The following is a 16,622-nucleotide window of genomic DNA, read 5'->3' as shown; positions in this document are numbered from 1 at the left end:
GTGCAAATGCTTGCCTTGTTACTGACTGGCAATGGGTTAAGCCTGTAGTCTGATGTCCGACGTCAGCAAGGATAGGCTCAGGCACCTCATGACCCTGGACAGGTTAAGCTGTGTTGAAAATAGGTGGATGGACAGGCAACCTTGTGAGACTGTTATCAGTACCATCCAAACATTCAAATTAGAAAGAATGTTTCATCACTTTTGAGGATGAACCAAATAGTGTGAAAAATCTAATAAAATATTTGACCTGTCTCATCTAGGATCACAAGTTTCTGGATCACTTCCCAAACTAGGTGGAATTACTTTAATATTTTAACTGCATCCCCCAGTGTTGTGCATCCATAAACATAAGCAAGTCATATTAATTTCCCCATGCATGTGAATGTTGTGAGCATGCTTGCAGAGACTCTTAAAATGTTGACTAAAGTTGGAAGAAAATATCTTGAGAATTTCAATCTCTACTGCTATGGATGTATGTATTTTCGTTTATTATTACCTTTTTTTTTTTGTCATACATTCTTATGCTTCACCTGGTCATATTATGTATATGTGATGTATGACTAACAATGCAAGTGAGAGATTATTCGGGCTTCAAAATCTTCTTGACAACAAATGGTAATGTTATTTACCAAAAATCTGTGGTTGCCTTTGTTGTCATCTGTATGCAGGCAGTAGTATTTGTAAAGACGAGACAATTGGAAAACATTTTCTTCCTCGCCTGCAGTAAGTAGGCATCTGAATTCTGGTCTCACGTTCCTTTATTCATTCATTTATTCAGCTCGTTTGGCGGCTCTTTCATTACACTGCATTATCTGTTGTCTTCAGTGGGGGAGAGACTCATTGATCTGGAACCAAACCGCCTCTCTGTTTGGGACACGCTTCTAGGCGCAGGTGAATTTAAACACGGTGGGCAATTCTATCAGGACCGCTAGGCAATTCTATCTGGGGCCTACTGTTTGTGCATAAACAATCAGAAGCATGTGATTTGTGATTTTGATGCCGCGGTGCATTTGCAAAGGAGTGAGATGAGCCCAGAGTGTAGGTGTGTGTTTTGTATTCATCTTTGCAATCTGCTCACCCACTATTCTACTGGGGGTGCCTAATACAGTACCATGCCAGCATTAGTCCTTTCTATTGCAAAGGCGGGCACGGAACACACTGGGAGGGTAGAAAACAAACCCCCCTACTGGTTACTTTATGTCTTTCAGCAGCGCCAGCACACAGCTCCACCGTAATAGTGGAATTCGGGCAGCTTAAGATAACAGGAGGATGGGTGATTGGGTTATTGTCTGATGTCTTACTCCTCTGATATGCCATCGCTTTGTATTCCACATGATCACGCGTTCCATCAGACTCCTCAAAAGGCTGTATGCTGGATATGTTTGTCTAGCCAATCGTAAAATGTGGAGAAAGCCACACGTGTGCTTGCAGTTTGTCCTAAAGTGACTTTGTAATATGTGGGAAAAAAATACACAGAGCGGAAATAAAGGAAGACCACAACACGACCACCTGCACAATCTAATGAGAGTGTGTACAAGATTCGAGATAATGTTCCTTTTCGATCGACGCTATCAGATTGGAACTCATTAAATATACTGATTATCATGGTTGTTGGCTGTAGCGTGCAGTAATTTAGAACTAATTAAGTTGGTTTGGTTTTTTTCAACTTGAAAATATGACTGTCTTTTAACCCTTTAACATCTGGGCCTATTTTGTCCGAATTTTCATGCCTTTGATGTTTAATCCCTATATATTTCAAAGAAAAATTGTTCACAATGGCTTGGTTGGGTCCCTTGTTTCAGGACTTCATAAGCCTTCATGCCCAAACCTTTGTTTTCTTCACTGACCAATTTTAATCAAAATTTTGGACCCAAAAAGACGAAAAAATCCCCAGATTTTTTGCTCAAGTTTGTAATATAGATTTCCAATTGACAACCAAACATGCTCAACATTTTGAAGGTTTATAATATCTATTCAACATGTTAGGATGAACACTCACCAGAAAAAATTGATACTGAATAGTTTTTATATCTGATTATTCAACAGAAACAGCAGGTAGGGTCAAAGGCATTTTTGCTTTCTACATAATATGGTCGAAACAGGTTATATGCAGTAGACCAACAGTGCAAAATAGTGAATATACATATATACCATCTAACACAAAAAGGGTTTGGACGATATCTCTTTGTGTACCCATCACCATATCAAAAGTATATACTGTACATTAAGCCTGAACGATACATCGTTTAAACATCGCAATCGCGATGTGAGCGTGCGTGCGTGTCCCATCGCAAGCACGTGCGATAGTTTTTATTTTTTTTAATCCACATACGCCTTGCTTTCTGATCTGCGCACAGCCTCACACCCTTCTTCTCCCAAGTCTTTGTTCCTCTCAGTCACTGCGGCACTTGCTTATTAAAGTTAACATGGCTTTGATCTGGCCAAAGAAGCAGACTTCACACGGGCATCTGTCAATCATCGTTTAGCTTGTTAAACAGTTTCTGCAAGGAAGCCGCGCTGGAATGAATGTGTGTGTGTGTGTGTGTGTGTGTGGAGACGTTGGAGACATAAATGCCAGAAGTGATCATGAGGAGTTTGAAATTTCTACATGTCACTCTAACTGTCACAGCTAAGGTAGATAAACAGCAGCATTTAATACAGCCAAGCATTAATCTACTACAGTACTTTATTCTTGTTCAAAAATGATTTGGTTGGACAGTTATGTTTAAAACTGATCATAATTATGACATTTGAAGTGCTTAAAAACCATTAATCATATACATTTTTAAAAGCACTTTGGGGGGGTAAGTGAGAAAAAAAAACATGTCTTATATGTATCTCCTTCCAATGCAAAATCTGAATAAATACATTGAACACAAAAACACACGCACACACACACACAAAATAAATTGGGGGGTGTGGGGGTGCGCTACTTCGCGTTTTTTTACATATCGCTGCGGGTTCTGGTCCCCATTAACCACGAAAAACGAGGGATCACTGTACACTGTGGTGATGGTGAGTCACCCAAAGTCTTTCCAAACAGCTATTCAAGTCATCTAGTGAAAATTTCTTTCAAAAAATATATATATATATATATTTTTTTAATATCGCAATATAATATCGCAGTATATCGCAAACCCCCAAAAAATCGCAACAATAGTTTTTTCCAATATCGTTCAGGCCTACTGTACATACAAGCAAGCTTCCCGAACACACACATCTATATGGCGGAAAACACTCAGGTGACTTGAAGTTCCGCTCTGAGACCCTTAATTTGGCCAATTTTCAAAATTGTCCGAAATGCATGTGTGATACATCATTGGAAAGCTTAAAATCTCAATTTTCTGGGGGAACAAAAAATTTGAACAGGAAGGCATTTTTGAAAAAAAAGTTTTTTTAAACAGCAAAACCCTAATTGGAGGCGAGAACACGCGAGAGCAGAATTAAAGACGCCTTGATTTTAACGAGATATTATCGCGTACTTACCTTGTTTCGATCCAAAAACTCCATGTAGCATGTATCACTGAGAGTCAAGACACAGCTGTGAATGGCCACAGCCAGATTTTTTTTTTATTTTATGGGTGAAACATGGTGATATAACAAGGCTCGCGATGCAGAAACCGCAGACAACAAGGAGTAGTTTAGATTTTCTTTTTCATATAGTTACCCTTTTAAATGTTATTTTTCTTTTTTTTTTGTTTGGATCAATTATTTATCATCTAACATATCGGTGAAAATGCGACAGTAACAAAAAAAAATACAATTAAGCGATAGTAATGCGGTAGATATCCGTGACTTTTTTACAGACGCCAAATTTTTCATTGTGACGTAATTCATTTAAAAGTTTAAAATATGCGAGTGAATAATTTTTTTAAGTCGTTTTTTTTTTTTTTTTTAATTAAAATTTAGACATCAATTAATGATTCTAAGCTAAAAATGACAGACATTTTGAATAATAAATATAATTACTTCTTTTTGTGGCTAGATTTAAACAAAAGCGGTTGTGCGACGTCTGTAAACGGGGGTTTTCAGGGTAAAATGGAAAAATTAAAAATAGTTCGGGGGCTTCATGCGCCATGAATCTGCTATTGCAGCATATAGACATATTGTTCTATCAAACGCAACAGTTGTTTTGGCTTAAAATACAGTAGTTTCTTTTACAGAGGGTTGCAAGAGCAGAAACTGCTTTTTCAGTCTTGTCTGTGTTTTCTGCCATATACAAATTGTAAAGATTGATAGTGAAAAAAAAAATGATTTAAAAAAAATTTTTTTTAATCAAAAATATTGACCGTAAACTAGTTCAGTTCAATTTTTTCAGGCATGCCACTCGGTTTCCTCTTGAACAAGACATAGAGCTACGTCACACAGTACGTTACTCAGCCCGCTGTTCCGCCATTTGCGCTTTGCTGTCACTTGTCTCTCGCCAACTCATCCGAAGAAAACAACGAAAAATTTGGCTCATCCGAGTTGATGAAATAATGTATTGGCTTGCAGTAAATTTAGTTTTCGATTCATTCCGCTCGCTTCAAAGTTGCTCACTGTATCCAACCGGCCGTCACTCGCTACTTTGCCTCCCTCTCCTTGGCTCGGCAATTTAATAAAAGTGTTCACATTATGCCTGTCCTTCGTGACCTCACAATTGCTCCTGGGATATGTAGTTTTTTGTGGTGCTTTCGGTTTTGAAAAAAAAAAAAAAAAGACAAGAAATGATGGAATTTAGGACGTAAACACATGGTCCATGAAGCGTTCCAATGTTTATTTATGAGGGCAATAAAACTGAAATGACATTATGTCCAGTTTTACTTGGTCGATTGACTTCAAGTCAAAACTTTCAAATGAGATAAACCAGCGGCACTTGGGTGACGTAATTACAGCGTGACGACGTTTCAAAGATATGCATTCACGTTCGGTGTTAAAGGATTAAATGCAAATACTGTTCAAATATAATTTGTGAAAGGGTCAGCTTTCATGCCCACGTTAGTGAAAGTTCATCGTTAGAGGCATAGCTCAAAAGTGTAGGTGCATCAGCAAAGTAAAACGTTCGCATATCTTTTTAACGTAGAATGAGTGTTGAATCCAATCCAGCCTGAAATCACTGCAAAACTAATCTGGGCCAAAAACGCAGTGAAAAAAAAATACTAATTTGGAAAAGCTCTAAATACCATCTCTGGTGGAAAAAAGGACACTTTCTCTCTTTAATGGCCATCTGCACGGGAGAGGGGAAACAGGGGGGCCGGGGTCATCTCCGCTCAGCTGTCAGCGTTATTAGCGTAGGTAATGGAGCAGACGCTGGATTCATAGGGGTGTTGTTTTCATCCATGGCCCGCTCCGCCGTGGTGTCACTTCACACTGATAACTCTATATATAGTCATGTGGCCTCGCATAACCATAGCGCAAAGTGTACGGAACAACAGAAACCCATCCCGTCCCACCCGGATACATCCATATGAGCCGCCTCTGTAATGCGACAGACCCTTGAAACACAACCTCAGTTACACTACATGTACATTTTGTTGCATGGAAATGATTCTTGGTCATTTGCGGTTGTGAATGGCACATAAAGTGACCACCTATTTGACATACAGGTATTAAACAGCATTTAAAAAAAAGGGAGAGAAGAGGGCAAGGTGATGGTGCACAGCAGCATCTTAAGATGGAGGTCGCAGCCCGCCTGGGCCCAGATGGATCAGCGCACATTTGCCGTACAGCTGGCCGCTCTGCTTGGGGACCTGGTGGGATACTCCTTTGGAGGGAGAAAAAAAATGATATCGCCACCATCCAAGGAGCAATTTAATAGCAGGCCAGAAGACAGCTGGCCACTCTTTAGTTTAGAGTTTTTTTGGCATGGCACACTCGCAGAATCGAGGGTGTCCAATTTTTCTCCAGAGACACGCAGATTTATACTGCTTTCAGCTGCCACCGTCGCTGTATAATCTTTTATATTTATGTATAATTCACAATATCTCCATTTGGGGAAAATTTAATTGTGGAACATACAAAGCCAAAAGCACCAGTGGACTTTCAGGTCAATGCGTTTCTTTTCCCTGTGAGATCAGTTTTAATCAAAATAATCTTTTCCAGGTCTTTGTTGAACTTTATGAACTGCATAGGTAGTGATTAAAGTAACATTTTGACATTTTAAACTGCCATGTACTATTATAACCACATAAAATAAAATTCAATAAAATATATACATTTATTGTGTAAAACCTGTCTATCCCAATCCAGAAGTAATTCCTATATTCAATTTTTGGGGCTGTCAATTCCAAGAGACACATATTTTGTCGAGGCATGTGCCAGTATGAGATTCTGACGGTATCATAACCTTAAGCAAAAATATCATGATTTCACAGTATTGCAATTACAACTCTAAAATGTGTTACTTTGCGATATCTGGGCTAAAAGGGGTTGAACAGGATTTTTATTTTTCAAAACGTATTAGCAAATTGGAACGCAAGTATAATGATAAGTTAAAATGAATTAAAAAATAACAAAAAAATAACTGAAATATTTTAAATAAATGCAGTCCTTTAGGTGAGCCTAAACCCCAGCCACATTATTACCATCAAAACAAAAATAACTGACCTATTTCCTCTAAAAAAAAAAAAAAAAAAAAAAAAAAAAAAAAAAAAACGTGTGTATGACTCGTATCATGTTTACATTATACACACTCTTTCTCAACACAGACAGTTCGACGTTTTACCACCGCTAGTCCTACTAAACACACTAGCGTTAACTCTCGTAGCTGGTGGGAAACATTCATGACAGTGTTTACTAACACTTCATTTTGTATAAATGCGAAATCATATTGGAGGTATTGCCTCCTCGGCAGCCACCCTCCGCAAACATGTCGATTGGCCCTCCTCCACGAAGCCGCAGCATCTGTAACTTTTTTGTAGCCGTATTACCATAGCAGCGATTTCATTTTCTTCGATGGATGGAGGGAAAAGTTAGAGAGTTTCACCTCCTCCAGTCATCATGTAGCACAGCTGACTCGCTGACACTGGGCAACAACTGGTGGGGGAGGGTTGAGCCTTGCAGCTGCAAGACAGGGATTTCTCCCTGCGTTTTTGTTACATAAAAAATAGCTAATACCGTAGTGACGGTATGACGGAAAATTTTTGCGGTTTTGAAACCGTGACGTTTTCATACCACAGTATACCTTGAAACCGGTAATCGGCACATGTTTAATTGTGTCCCATTCACATTAATGGAATAAAATAAAAAACCTGCATTTGACTATCAGGGTTTTATTCACATTTGGATAATGCCTGATTCTTCAATTTGTGTGTTTTGAATGATACGCTGTAAGTCCAGCCACAAATTTGATCTTGTGAAATACAATATATAAAAATAAGTGTTGACTTTTGAGTCAGATCATTCCAGAAAATGTTGCTTCGACTCCTAATTGGACCACTCAAAGGCGATTCCCCTTTGAAGGATCCAATGTTCTTTTTTTGTCATGTTTTACGAGGAGTTTTGAAGGTCTTTCAATGATACAAAAGCATACTCGGGGTTTTATCAGCATGCCATCGGGAAGCCCCGTTGCTTCACTTTGACCCCACAGTATACTATGACATTTGGAGCCTCACATGGGAGGGCACTTGTGCTCCATTTATCGTACTGTTTCAAACGTCCGTCTCCTGCATGTGTTTTTTTTTGTGTTTGTTTTCTAAATCTTATATCACCACAATCACCCTAAAGGACACCAGTAAACAAAACAAAACACATCCAACAGAAGTTTACTGTTGTCTGGCAGGGGATGGGCGGGTCACCTCTACAGTTGTGTTGGGCTGGTGACAAGCGAGAGCGCCAAGCCAAGTCAGGGAGGAGCCTTCTTGTGGCCCGGTCAGCCTGGGCGTACTGGGGTGGGCACCGACCGGAGGGGTGGGAAGGTTTGGGGGCGGAGAAGGGACAGGGACATTTGCTGTACAGCTGGCCGCCCAGTGTGAAGCAGGCACTGTGGGCTGCTACGGCGCCGGATAGATAGGGGAGCGAATGAGAGGGCCTTTAGCCCTCCTCTAGCTCTCCTCTGTCTCGTGCTCACGTTTGCTGTATTCAACAAACTCCAGCCCAGTAAAACTCACTGCAATGACTCCGAGTGAGGAGCACACAAGAGACAGCTATTACTATGTTTGTTTTTGTTTTGGCAGACATAGCAAACTATCTTTTATTTTCTTGACAAATGTCCAGTGAATGCATGACTTTTACACACCTTCCTGTCTTTATTCAGATCTTCACGCAGTATACCGATTATCGTACTTAATGAGTATTTTGGTTAGTACAAGTTCTTAAAACGACTAAATTTTTATGGTGTGTTTTTTTCTTATTTTGTATTGCTTTAATCTTAAAATTTAAAAGCAATTTAAAAGCATTTGACGTTTTCATTTTACCAGGAAAAGCTGCTGACGTAATAGTTGGCTTGTTGTATGCAAATGACATTTTCCTTGCCATAGAACCTTATTCTGTAACATACCACCTTGAGAATATATGAGTTGGAGTTCTAATGTTAAAACATTCTGCACTATCAAACTGATCCAATTTTCTGTCAATTCTGTTAGACTCGACAGTAAAAGTCATTTAACCCTATCATGCACGAATTATGATTGATATTTTTTAACCCTTGCAAGACACTCATTGAACTTATTACTTCTCATTGTGGCATTAGGCTTATTCATTATTATAGCAAATCATGTAAAAAATACAATAATGAATAATAATTTGGAGGAATAATATAATAAAAATGCTAATATTTAATGTTTAAAAAAAATACTAAAATGAGTCACTTGCTTCATAACGGGTTAAAGGTCTTAGGTGTCAACTTTTGAATATCTGTCCACTTTAGTGACCACCGTCCCTGAAAGGGGTTAAAAAAAAATCCTACTGTACATACTATAATGGTTGCCTGTTATATAGTAATATGGATGGTTCTCCTACTGCATTGGACCCACAGGCAGGAGTGGACTAGAACCGAAAAATGGCAGTGTCAAGACACAGCTGCGAATGGCCACAGCCGGAGTTTTTGGGGATTCTATGGGTGAAACACGGTAATATAACAAGAGTCGCAATGCAGAAATCGCAGACATCTAAGAGTGGTTGGGATTTTCTTTGTCATATATTTACCCTTTTAATTTTTTTCTTTTTTTAATTTTTTTCTTTCACTGGATCGACTATTTATCATCTAAAATATCGGGGAAAATGCGACAGTAACAAAAAAATTACAATTTAAGCGATAGTTATGAGGTAGATATCCGTGACCAATTTACACTCACTATTTTCTTCATTGTTACGTAATTTGTTTATAAGTTTAAAGTATGCGAGTGAATAACTTTATAAAGTCGTTTTTTTTTTTTAAGCTAAATATTAGACATCAATTAATGATTCTAAGCTAAAAATGATAGACATTTCGAATATTAAATATAATTAATAACCCTCTATTTATGGTTGGGTTGAAACAAAAGCGGTTGCGCAGTGTAAACGGAGCTCTCCAGGGTAAAACAGACAAATTAAAAATAGTTTAGGGGCTGAATGCACCATGAATCTGCTATGGCAGCATTTAGACATATTGTTCTATCAAACACAACAGTTCCTTTGGCTTAAAATACAGCAGTTAACTTTAAAAAGGGGTGCAAGAGCAGAAACTGCTTTTTCAGCCTTGTCTGTGTTTTCCGCCATATATATGTATATTTGGCTGAAAACACTCAGGTGACTTGAAGTTCTGCTCTGAGAACCCCAATTTGGCCAAATTTCAAAATTTTCCTATATACATGTGTGATACATCATTGGAAAGCTTAAAATCTATATTTTCTGGGGGGACAAAAAATTTGGACAGGAAGGCATTTTTTGGTACCTAACCAGTTGGTTATGATAATGTAACTAACAAAGTCCTCTTTAATGTTCTCATGGACAGAAATGCAAAATAAAATTATTTTCAAGAGTTGATGGAAATTGTTGTAATTTGAATGTTTTTTTTGTTTTTTTTTTAATATGAATTCAACAGCCAATTTTGTATTTAAAAAAATGTGTAAATTTACTTCTAAGCTAAAAAATAATAAAAATAAAACAAATTGCAAAAAAAGATAATAATAATAATAATTTAGAACTATCTAAATTAATTATTAATAAACCATCGAAATATTTTATCCAGACAAACTCAGACAGAAAAAATATCATGGAAAAATCATTGCGAGGAAGTATTGCAGTTTTTAATGCTAGAAAAACTCTCCAATAAAAATGGAAACATTTTTAACAATTACTTGTACTATTCAACGTAACACAAAGAGAAAATACAAACATATTTAAATTTCTTGAAATTTCCAACAATAAAAATGTAGTGGATTTTTTTCGCCAAACAATATAAACATAAAATAGGAATTAATACAAATGTTTCCAACTCAAAAATTAACCACACAAGTGTCACACTCACACATTCTATGCGTGTTTGATTTTCGGGCTCTCGAAATTTACATTTTCCAGGTAAATTAAATATCTATGGTGTAACTGTAATACATAAAGTAGAAGTAGAAAATTAATCTTGAAAGTGCTTGCACACAGTTGTATGAACCTGGCAAATCGATCGGTTACGTCTGATGGCACAGGTCATTCTTTTATGGAGTACGCACACGTAATGTGCAAACAAACACTGCTTATTGGATGAGGCTTGTATGTAAGAAGTCAATAGATCAAAAGTCATGCGGGATCAATGTAATAAAAATAAATAAGAGAAAAGAGCATCAGGCGGAAACAAAGGAAGCCTTGCATGCTCCATAGTGAGTGTGATATCCACCCACCTTTATTAATTGGTGATTAATAACGCATCTCCGTTCGTTAGCGCAGTCACCTCCCGTGCAGTCAAGTGTGTTGCCGCTAATATGCAATTATGTGCACCTTACCGCTTGTTACATTGCACCGCTAGCTGGCAAATGTGACATCCATGAGGAGAATAGGAAGCAGAATGAACTCGGGGGGGTGGAAATAACTGCTGCCGATACAATTCTCACATTTATTCAGTGTTACTTATCAGTCTAGAGCAGAACAAAAATAAAGTTTTTTTTACAAATTCTTCCTTGTGCCAAGTTTTGCAGCCACTTTATTTGCTCTTTTTGTGTGTTTTTGTTGTAAAGCAGAGATAATTGACATCACCACAGGGATGCGCCCTCGCTAGGCCAGACAAGCGGGGTCTGATGTGGTCCTTATCTATTGATTTTTTTTTCCCTGACATTTCCGCACACCTCACAGACTGGGCCAACATGTGAGAAAATATCCGATTCTCTCAGTTCATACGACCTGTTTGTACAAACGCTCTGTCTACTGCTATGGTGCATTGCAATTGGGTGGCCAGATGTCACCATGGTGATGGCTATGGATAGGGAAATGCTGAGTTTAAAAGAAGCATTCTATATTTTGGATTTACACTGGGTAATTATTATTATTAATTTCACATTTATTTATGGTATATGTGGACTAGGCATGTGCTGTTATGATATTCTCTGATGGTATGATAACCTTAAGCCAAAATATCACGGTTTCACGGTATCAGGGTTTTGCAATTACAGCTCTAAATGTGTTACCTTGAGATATCAAAGTAAAAAGTAAAAAAATTTTTTTTTTTTTTTTAACGTTTTTTTCATTGAACAGGATTTTTATTTTTCAAAATATATTAGCAAATTGGAACATAAGTATAATGTTAACTTAAAAAATAAAATAACAGAATATTTTAAATATAATTGAAATAACTGCAGTCTTTTAGGTGAGCCTAAACCCACTGCCATAGCTCAACATTATTACCATCAAAACAAAAATAATTGAATTATTTTCCATAAAAAGCACGTGGGAATGACTCGTATCATGTTTACATTATACACACACTCTTTTTCTCAACACAGACAGTTGCCAGAGAGAAAAAAAAACACATGTATTACCACCGTTAGACACACTAAACACACTGGAGTTAACTCTAGTAGCTGGTGGAACCCCTTCATGACAGCGTTTGCTAACCTATAATTTTGGAAAATTGACTGACACTGATCAACAACCGGAAGGTTGAGCCTTGCAGCTCAAGCGAAGGATTTCTCCCTGCATTTTTGGGACATAAAAAATAGCTAATACCTTAGTGATCGGTATGACAGAAAATTTTTGCGGTTTTGAAACCTTGACATTTTCATACCACAGTATGCCTTGGAACCAGTAATCAGCACATGTCTATTTACGGCATAAGAAAAAAATAAGAATTAAAAATATAAATAAAAATAGTAATTAGAGATATGTTTTTAAATGATGTCGATAGTTTCTATTATGGGTCATTTCAGAATTTTAAATAATCCACATACAAAATGTTAAAACCTGCTGTTTCTGTGAAAATGTACTTGTCCTCAGAACAAATGTAAGGAAAAAAGATTTTTTTTCCCATCTCAAATAAGTCTGAAGTACCTACCTAAAATGCTAAAATGTTTCTCTTGTCCCACCCGACGATAATAACTTAATTGAATCCCAAATAAAATGGTTAAAATGAGATATAAATATAATTTTGTTTGAGTGCTGTTTCTTTTCATTGTGGAAACATTTGTTTTAAATAGATAAATATCTCAAACATGAAATATTATTTGTGGCACGTGCATACATGCAACCCTGTTCCCATAATCTTTTTAGCATGGTAGAAAAAGAAAGCAGTGAATCATGTGATATGCCGGATTTGATGTCATTATCATTTTCCAAAATGAATGGGTCAAGCAAATTTATCTACTTATATTCACATTTTTATCAAATATTTAGCCTTGATTAAATGTCTCACTGTACCTCATACAACCCTTTGTTATGCATTTGATCAGAATAAGACTTAAATTTTGTCCTCATGTTCAGCAGTAACGGCTAGATGGACAGCTAGCTTCTTATCCTGAGAAAAAGCTAACATTAGTATGAATTTGCAACCCTGTTACTGTAATTAATACAGTAAATCAGTGGTTCTTAACCTGGGTTCGATCGAACCCCAGGGGTTCGGTGAGTCAGTCTAAGGGGTTCGGTGAATGTTACGAAAGGAGAAGAAACGTAGGGCCCTATTATTGGATGCTGACTAAATCTAGGCAAAGTGGCGTTTTAGACCAAGTTTTGGACTGATTAGTCCCCAATGTACAGGCTTTATTCCAATTCTTTCAACTGCTAGTCCTCTTTCTGATGGGAGGAGAAACTGGTTTGCTCAGTGGAAGGTTGACTCTCACTTGGTATGAGGAAGTACCTCAGAGTTACGGGTAACGTGCACTGCATAAAGCAATTTTACGTCACATTTTACGTCATGAAAATAGTATGTGAGGCAAGCATGTGATAGAATTAGAATGTCGACATGAAAATACAAATAGAAACAATATGAAATGAATCGAGTTTAATTTTCCAATGTGAGAAGCAAATTCACGTATTAGATTTTTAACATAATGATTTTGTGTACAAATTTGGCGATCATTTTGTCCAGGGTTTTTCATTAAATTTGATATCATTTGAGATGTAAACATGACAGAAACTGCATGGTCAAGGTTAATGCAACATAGCAGGTTTAATGTTGAACAATATAAGATATGTTCATCCAATTTTGAATGAAAAATTCAAAGATATTTGCCGGCATAAAGATAAAAAATACATTTTAGCCTGTTTAAAAACATGCTGTCCAAATGAGAAGAAATTTGAATGGAAATTCACTCATTTTAGCTTGCTAGCTTAGATATATCGATGTTTAATTTGAAAGAAAAAAAATAGATTTTTCTAATTCCAAATGGTTCGGTTATTGTACGTGTGAAACTCATGGGGTTCGGTACCTTTAGCAATGTTAAGAACCACTGCACTAAATAAATAAAGGGGGGTGTAAAACTGATTTCTAAGATGAGCTAATCAAGCCTTTGATACATTATTATCTATTATTTATGAATATGGAGGAGAAAATCAGAAAGGTCAAGGTTTATTTTTCAAGAATTTTCAAGCCAACATGTTGTCCAATTTTGGAATGACCCTTATGTTATTTCCCAACTGTAAAATTTGTCTTGAAATTACTTGGAATTGAACCGTTGCCGTTCAGCAGATGGTGTCCCAACTATCGTGGTTCCACAGTTTCCCAATGATAATTTCAGTAGTATGACTATTGCCTCAATAATGTGATTATTTTGTGGTAAGTGCATATATCTAATGTAGGATTCACTTTCAGTGTCTTTTAATGCAGTCAGAATGAAGGTAGACTCCTCCTGTGCTTCTGTCTATGTTTTATTGATATACAGGAGGGATGTCTCCTTTTGAGTGTTAATGCCAACCCTTGTTCTGAAGTGAAGCCCATAAATAGTGGATGATCAGAATTAACCTCTGCATTACTCCGCCTCCCGTCGGTCTCTTGGGCGTCACCCCTGGTTGTGCACCCCTGGTCTGATGGGGTTGCTTAGCAGTCTGGCCGGAGATGGGTGATGAGCGGCTGGGGTGAGGGGCACTTATGGGAGAAGTGCAAACAGATAGTCCCGTCTTGATAAAGGTCAGAACTGCAAGCTACGCCTCTCAAATCCTAGAACTGAGCTTCCAAGCCTACCTGGTGATGCTTTTGTGCTAAAGGTTTTGCACTGTTATTGAATCATGGTGCATTTAGAGGATGTTAGCACTAATGTCACCGTGACATACATGACTTAACTTTGCGTAGGGGCTCCAACTCAAACTAGGCCTGCATTGGGCTATATTGGAAAAGTTGTCAACATAGCAGTGTACTTACCTCATCAGTTGTGTCTTCAAAGAAACTTTCTTTTCCTCTTTTATGGAGGATAGGCCGCCACTACCTTTTGCTTTCCACTACTCAGTCCTAGCTTGATTTACAATTAGCTTTTTTTTTTTTGTTTTTTACAAATATCTTTTTTTAACCCATTGGGTACAATTGGCGACAAGCAACGCCCAATCGATTGTCTGGGAGGGCTGCCTGTGATCATCGTCAGTCTAACTGGGTTGGACATAGGGCTGGGCATTTTTAAAGGGAACCTCAGACTTAAAGTGATCCTCGATCTTTAAGACAAGTAATTCTTAAAAGATAAATGTTAGTATGAGTTATAATAACTTGATATTAAAACCCCTCTTAATGTTTTTGTTTTACCAAAGTTTGTAAAATTATTTTAAGTGATAGGTCGCCATTCTTGTTACGTCGCAGTGCGTGACGTCACTTGGCCCGTTGCCGAACTTTCAGCGTGTCCCTCTTAGCTACCCCAACATGTCGTCGGTTTTGCCCTTCCAATTTGAACCAGATCGGAAAAGTGAAGAGCAGGACAGCATTGTCGGTCGTTCACAAGACGAGCAGCAAATGCTAAGTGAGAGCAGGAAATACAGTACCTGATAAGACGAGTTGGGAAAAACTGGTGATGTACTCGCGGCAAGTGCGTCTCGATGACAATGGAGCTAGAGAGTGTATGCTGTTGAGAACACCGGTTTATGTTCCTCAAGGTAAGCTATTGCGTTTTCAAACTTATCCCAGTATAATTATGTAGATTTTTAGCATCCAGAGCTGTCGTGTGCATTAAATTCGTCACCTGACGGGAACAAATCCTGGAATCGAGTGTAATCCATATCTTGTACATTTTAACCCGTGGTAGATAGGATACGTGAATAAAAGTACCAAAAGGGGGAGAAGCTTCCATTTATGCATATTTATTCACAAAAAATAATATTTCCACCTTGACCACTCGTCACTCGGGAGCTCAGCGGTACACACACACGCGTTCCCAGACGTATTCCAACATAAAAGTAATGTCCATGTCAGAGTCACTGTCGTCACTGTAGCGTGCCATAGTGCTTTAATTATTTGGTATGATTTGGGGAAAACTCCCACGAAGAATAGTCAACAAAAAAGATAACAATAGTAATCCAAATCCACGTTTTTTCACTCACTCGAAGATCCAGGAATTAGACCGATCCCATGGCAACTTTTCAGTCGCGATCAGGCCGTCGAATCCACAAAATAGACTGATCCGAAAAGCCGCTGTGGGACAGTCGAATCCAGAAAATAAATAGACCAATATTGCAGCCGTGGTGGGACCGTAGGATCCAGAAAATAGACGGATCCCCAATTTGACTAAGGATCCAGGAAAAATGTTCGTGCGCCAGTTGTACCGCGTGGCAGGTAGGATACGTGCATACAGGGACCAAAAAGGGGAGAAGCTTCCACTTATGCACATTTATTCAGTAATAATAATTCCACCTTGCCCACTCACGTCACTCCCCTTGTTTCAATTTGACTGGAAATTGCATCCAAAAGCAGCACATCGTGGCATTTTACTTTGCGAGTTAAGGCAGCAATATGCAATTGTTGGATACGCTACACATTTGGAAAGATCCCCTTTACCTCATCACTGCGAGCCCGCAAAACATGGCGCCAACTATCGGTCAAAATGTGTTCTAAATATTATAAAATATTGCCATTGATTTAACATTTTATGTGTTTCTAACAATATATTTTAGTACAAGAGAACAATTGTGGTTTATTAGAGCCTACATGTATTTCAGGTAGAGGATCACTTTAAAGACTTTTTGGCTCTAATAAGCCACAATTGTTCTCTGATACTAAAATATGTTATTAGAAACACATAAATATTACCATTGATTTAAAAATCTATAATATT

At 37.8% G+C, this 16,622-nt stretch overlaps 1 protein-coding gene across 5 annotated transcripts in view; it reads left to right on the top strand.

The window, feature by feature from the left end:
- LOC130930327 (zinc finger protein 521-like) overlaps window positions 1-16,622 on the top strand; it is a 234,135-nt gene that overhangs the window by 105,480 nt on the left and 112,033 nt on the right. Inside the window, exon 6 of one of the 5 annotated variants that reach the window (XM_057858212.1) lies at window positions 261-2,485. The exons of the other annotated variants lie outside the window; for them this stretch is intronic. Coding sequence (XP_057714195.1) covers window positions 261-316 — 56 coding nt within the window. The 3' untranslated portion in view covers window positions 317-2,485. Of the gene's footprint in view, window positions 1-260; window positions 2,486-16,622 lie in introns of those variants that run through there. 5 annotated transcript variants of the gene reach the window in all.

The sequence above is a fragment of the Corythoichthys intestinalis genome, chromosome 14, assembly GCF_030265065.1.
Source record: "Corythoichthys intestinalis isolate RoL2023-P3 chromosome 14, ASM3026506v1, whole genome shotgun sequence".
Taxonomy (NCBI): Eukaryota; Metazoa; Chordata; class Actinopteri; order Syngnathiformes; family Syngnathidae; genus Corythoichthys; species Corythoichthys intestinalis.
Note: the sequence above shows the minus strand (reverse complement) of the source record. Positions and strands in the feature narration are given on the sequence as shown.